General features: G+C 40.4%; 1 protein-coding gene across 1 annotated transcript; it reads right to left on the reverse strand.

Annotated features, from left to right (window-relative positions):
* Positions 1 to 2455: 2455 nt before the first annotated feature.
* LOC106323610 lies at positions 2456 to 3355 on the reverse strand. The gene has a single exon (XM_013761705.1). The coding sequence runs from the start codon at positions 3353 to 3355 to the stop codon at positions 2456 to 2458; it is 900 nt and encodes a 299-aa protein (XP_013617159.1).
* Positions 3356 to 6301: the final 2946 nt, after the last annotated feature.

Here is a 6301-nt window from a genome sequence, read left to right on the forward strand (position 1 = left end):
GTCCGGTCCGAGTGCTTCCTCGTCCGGTTTCTTAGGTCCGAATGGATCCTTCTCAAGGTCTAAGGACCTCACGACCATAGGACACGGTAAGGGGTGTGCCTGGTCCATATTGAACTGCTTGAGTATCTTCTCTGTATAAGTTTCCTGATGCACAAGGATGCCATTTCCTTTATACTCAAACTGTAATCCCAAACAGAACTTAGTTTTCCCTAAGTCTTTCATTTCGAATTCTTTCTTTAGACACTCGACGGTTTGAGAAATTTCTCCTGAGGTTCCAATTATGTTCAGGTCGTCCACATAGACAGACATTATAACAAAGCCCTTGCTGTCAAATTTCTTTATGAATATACATGGACTTATTGGATCGTTCTTATAACCCTCTTTGGCTAGGTACTCGGATAGCCGGTTATACCACATCCGACCTGACTGTTTTAAACCGTACAAAGCTTTGTTTAGCTTAATGCAATGTTGTTCTCGAGAACCTTTCTTATCTTTGAGCTCAATGCCTTCTGGAACTCTCATATGTATTTCATTGTCCAGTGGTCCGTATAGGTATGCGGTGACTACATCCATTAGGCGCAAATCCATGTTCTTCTGGTGTCCCGTGAAGTCCAGCGTCCCGGACCTCACTTGGAGGGACGGCCGGATCATCGGGTGTGGTCGGTACATCCGGTCCATCTATGTCATGGATGGTTTCCTTGATGCTCTCGGTTCCAGCACCTTTCTTGGATTTCCGAGGCTGTTTGTCTTTGGAACCAATTGGTCTGCCACGTTTTAGACGTTGCTTAGACTCTGTAGCCACTTGACACTGTCCATCTTGGACGTCTAATCTTACAGGTGCATTACAAGCCGGGATATGTGATATTGTCACTCTATTTGGGTCAGCAAATGTATCTGGCAATCTATTAGCTAGCTCTTGTAGATGTATTATCTTTTGGACTTCTAAATCACAATCTTTAGTCCGAGGATCTTGCCAAGATGTCGATGGTCTAAACCATTCCAATTCTTTTGTTATCAACCGGCTGCTATCTCCCCCTAAGGACGGATATGTGGACTCATCAAACTGTGAGTCTTCGTATCTGGCCTTAAACAAATCACCGGTTGTTGGCTCAAGATACTTTATAATGCTTGGGGATTCATATCCTACGTATATTCCCATCCTCCTCTGCGGTCCCATCTTAGTTCTCTGTGGTGGAGCAATTGGAACGTAGACGGCACATCCAAACGTTTTGATGTGGGACACGTCTGGCTCATGACCCTTAAGTAATTGGGATGGCGAATATCTATGCTCACTAGATGGCCTGATGCGTATTAGTTCAGTAGCATGTAAAACTGCATGTCCCCATGCTGATACCGGAAGTTTAGACTTCATAAGTAATGGACGGGCTATCAGCTGGATACGTTTAATGAAGGACTCGGCCAAGCCGTTCTGTGTATGGACATGTGCCACGGAGTGTTCTACTTTCACCCCCATGGACATACAGTATTCATTAAACGCCTGGGACGTGAACTCACCAGCATTGTCTAGACGTATAGTCTTAAGTGGAAAGTCTGGGAAATGTGCTCTCAGTCTTATCATCTGAGCAAGCAGCCGTGCAAAGGCTAGGTTCCGAGTGGACAACAAGCATACATGTGACCATCTGGTCGATGCATCAATAAGGACCATAAAATATCTGAACGTCCCACATGGTGGGTGTATTGGTCCGCATATGTCCCCTTGGATTCTTTCTAGAAAGTTCAAGGTTTCTTTATTAACCTTGGCTGGTGATGGCCTGGTTATGAGTTTCCCTTGTGCACATGCTGCACATGTGAGCTTTCGTGGGATCACTCCTTTGAACGTGTGCCTTTGAGAATTCATCATCAATTTTCGCATCATTCCTGTTCCGGGATGGCCAAGCCGGTTATGCCATAAAGTGAATAGCTCTGAGGCATTTGCCTCGACCATACTGATCCGTGCATAGTAAAGACCAGTAGTCATTGCAGGCATGGTCTCTAGGATCCTTTTACTGCCTTTGGTGATCAAAGTTATGTTAAGGAATTCTTTGTTTCCTTCTTCCCATGTTTCAAGGTGGAAACCGTTCAACCTTATGTCCTTGAAACTCAATAAGCTTCTTCTAGAGCTTGGGGAATATAAGGCGGTTTTGATCTCTAGGTGAGTGCCCTTGGGCATCATCACATAGGCCTGGCCGTGACCTTCAATCAGGCTGGCCTCGCCCGCAATGGTTTGTACCTTTGCACTTTGCAATGTGAGATTCATGAAGTACCTTTTGTCTCTTAGGATCGTGTGACTTGTGCCACTGTCCACCACAAGTACACTCATCTCATCATTCATTTCTATAAATAAAATTTCTAGACTTTAGAGACTTTAAAATTTTCATTAATGTAAATGTCATTTCATAAAGTAAAAAACACCAAATCAAATACATAAAGCAATAAGACAATGTGATTCGAAAAACTAGTCCTTTAGACAGTCGGATGTCTCAAAGTCCATCTGGTCATCTTTGCTATCCCTGTCGGATTCATTGTCAGCATCATATCCCTTGTCATCTTGATCGTTCTCTTGGATCATATTTGCCTCCGGGTTCTTGTTCTTGATACTCTCTTGATAGAGTTCGCACAAGTGCTTTGGAGTTCTACAGTTCTTTGCCCAATGATTGTCCATCCCGCATCTGTGACATAAAGACTTGGACGTGTAAGATGGTTTGGATATGCCACCTCGTCCATAGCCATAACTCCCTCGACCCCGACCGTAATTGGAACCACGACCACGGTTATGGTGGTTTCCCCTTCGGCCGGCTGAGGAGTTATCTCTACCGTTATGATTGTCACGTCTACGTCCCCTGTACCCACCACGGCCTTGACCGTATGGTTTCCTGTTGTCTTGGGCGTAGTTGGTTTCTTTGGGATATTTCCTTTCCACATCATGGGCTTCGGGTAATGGTGCTGTCCCGACCGGCCTTGCTCCACTATTTTTCATAAGGAGTTCATTGTTTGCCTCGGCCAGGAGAAGACATGAGATCAGATCAGTATATGTGGCAAAACCTTTTGTCCTGTACTGCTGCTGCAACACAGAATTCGACTGATTGAAAGTCGTATAGGTCTTTTCAAGCATCATAACATCAGACACTTCTTCACCATATAGCCTTAGTATAGAGACGATTTTGAACAAGGCTGAATTGTATTCGTCCACGGACTTAAAGTCCATGAATCTGAGATGCATCCAGTCGTGTCTTGCCTTTGGAAGCAACACCATCTTTTGGTGATCGTATCTGTGCTTTAAAGCATTCCAAAGATCGAGTGGACTCTCAATTGTCATGTACTGATCTTTAAGACCTTCGATGAGATGATGGCGCATATAACATATGGCCCTGTATCTATTCTTTTCATTCTCATCATTACCCTCAGTGATGGTATCACCGAGTCCCTTGGACTTTAGGCTGATCCTTGTGTCTAGCGCCCACTGCAAGTAATTGTCTCCGGAGAGATTAAGGGCTGCATAGTCTCTGTTTGCTATTTTCGACATCTGATCCACATTATCATTCAAGACATTAGATATACAATGGGATCACGTGGCCGCATGATATATGCACGCTCGGCCACAACACGTCTTATGCATTTATGGTATCAAACAATTCTAGTCGACCATGGTGCTATCAAACAAGCCGCACGGCTATATAAACAATCAAACAGGTTTGGTTATGCAATTCTAACTTTACCATGGTGCGATCAATCCTAGAGTTCAATTCTACATGTACTAGAAAGATTAATGCCACACGGCCATGTATGTTTTAATGCAATCAAATTTAGAATCAAACGGTTCTATATGCTGGCCGATCCAAACCTAATCAGTCGCGGATGCAATACCAAGTTCGGGTTCATGCAGAAACGTTTTAGAACTTTCTTGTGATTTCTAGGGTTCCAATCTATCAACTTATGTTTAAGGTTTCAAGGCCTTAAGTATTCTTGTTCAGACAGATTGATTCAAGCAATCTAAACATTCCTAAACCTCAATTCAAATCAGAAAAATAATCAACCAAAGTTTAAGAATCGGCTTATGCTTCCTTTAGGGGTTAGGGTTTTCGATTCCATAAACTAGGGTTTGCCAATTTTCGGATTCAATCAATCAACAAGCAAAACAGGTTCTAGTTGGAATCGATTTATGTTTCTAGTTCTAAGAGGTTGTCGATTTTAGTCTTAGGTTTCTTTTAGGGTTTCACGGTTTCCATGATAATGGAATTAGGGTTCTTTACTTTCTATGTTCTCAGATCATGTTTATACCTTAGTTTCGTAGTGGATTAGAACCGGACCACCAGAGAATGGTTGAGTCTTCAAGCTGAGATGATCGGATGGCTGTTGCCTCCTATCGGGTCGCGGATGAGGTCTATCGCCGCTGGAGGCGTCTCGGCTGTGAGCTGATCGGGTATCGGATCGTCTCGGGACAGTCGCGGGGTTCGGGTTCGATCGCGAGCTGGACAGAAGTTCTACTCGGTCTGGAACGTGATCTGAGAGACTGCAATTGATCTCCTGAGTTCTTGAAGGATTAAGAACAGGTTTGTGTTTAGGGTTTTGGTTATGGATCGCCGGCTTAGACTTTTGGGGTTTCGGTTTTGGTCTCAGGGTTCAGAGGCTATCGTGCTGATAACGTGTTGTGAACAAGAGATGAAATCGTGTTCTGTATATTATTTCTGTATCAAAGTGTTCCCTTATATAGGGGATACAAGGGGTAGAGAAAAGGAAAGTATCCAAATCATAATCCTAGAGTAAAAAGGAAAACATCTTAAAGATAAACATGAAAGATAAATGGAAACTCCTAGACATGGGAGGCGGCCGATTCTTTCTCCTTATGGGCCACGGACAGGCCTCTTGGTTCCTAGCAATCCACACTTGTTCATAACAGTATGTATCTTCTTTGATTTAGTTTTATGAGAATATTGGATAAGATTCTTTCGTTAGAATTTTGACGTTGTTATACCGTTTGTTTGTATTTTTTGATTTTGTAATTAAAATTTGTTGCTGGGATTTAGAAAGTTGGGTTTGATATAGTTTAATAAGAGAACATTCATAATTTACTTGTATATGGATTTAAATTACACCGTTTGTTAGTACCTTCTTTAATTTTCAAGTTGTCATTTTGTTGCTAGAATTTAGAGAGTTGGGTTTGATATAATTTAATAAGAGTAGTTATTCTCTACGCGTATATACATTTTAGGTAGGGAAAGATGACATACAGAATTATGCAGAATTGGTTTATAAAAACAGACTGGTCTACAAATTTAACCAAATTATTAAGTGTTTTACGGCTTGTAGCAGAACTTGTTTGTTTAACAAATGAAATAAGTAAACCTATGATACTGATATCGTCTTCTTCACTTACTGCTACATCTGCAACAAATGATAAGTACCAATTCAAATCATCTTCGTCACATACTGTTACAAATACTGAAAGCCTGAAGAAGATTCTGAGACAAAGACTATTGATGATTCATTGTGAGAAGTTGAGCGGGAGAGAAGAGAATCACAAAATTTCAGATGATTAATTGAAGGAACATTAGAATATGAGATGGCATGGTCGAAATCTACCATATGACAGAGACAAATGATGATTCAGTGTTTTGTCGTTTCAATTTTTGTAATGATTCAGTGTGAGAAGTTAAGCTTCAAGGTGAGAAAGTGAGTATATGTCAAGAATCGGTTAGACGTATATGTTAATTTCAGTAGATGAAGAAAACGACAAAGTTGTTCTTTCTTTAAGTTAATAAGTTTATGTAGTTAATGATTAGCAGTAGATATAATAACATAATTTTGTCATCATATAAGATTGTATAACTAGAATGTTTTTATATTTAGTCATAACATTTTTAATAGGTCCAAATTAAAAACATGTCATCATAGAATTCAAATAGGACTCTATTTTAATAGAATAGACTAGATTCTGATCCGCACGGTTGCGCGGAATTATTTATATTTATAATTTATGTTTTAAATTACAATTTTATGATTTTACAAACTTCGGTTCATGTCCAAATTTAAAAAAATTTGGTTTGGTTCCGGCTCGATTATTTAGTTTTCGATCAAAAATATAATAATAGTTCGGTTATTTCTGAATTTGGTTTTGATTTAGGTTTTGTTATTTTAGTCTTGGGTTTGGTTCACAATATTAGGAATCTGATAAAGTCTCGAGTTTAATTCGAGTGTGTGGATCTGAGTAGGGATATAGAATTTTCGATCTTGATTCTGATTTAGGTAGCTATGTTTTCGATTACATTTGCTGGTTTTTTTATTTTGTGTAATTGAATGTCTT

The sequence above is a fragment of the Brassica oleracea genome, chromosome C2 (genome assembly GCF_000695525.1).
Source record: "Brassica oleracea var. oleracea cultivar TO1000 chromosome C2, BOL, whole genome shotgun sequence".
Classification (NCBI taxonomy): domain Eukaryota; kingdom Viridiplantae; phylum Streptophyta; class Magnoliopsida; order Brassicales; family Brassicaceae; genus Brassica; species Brassica oleracea.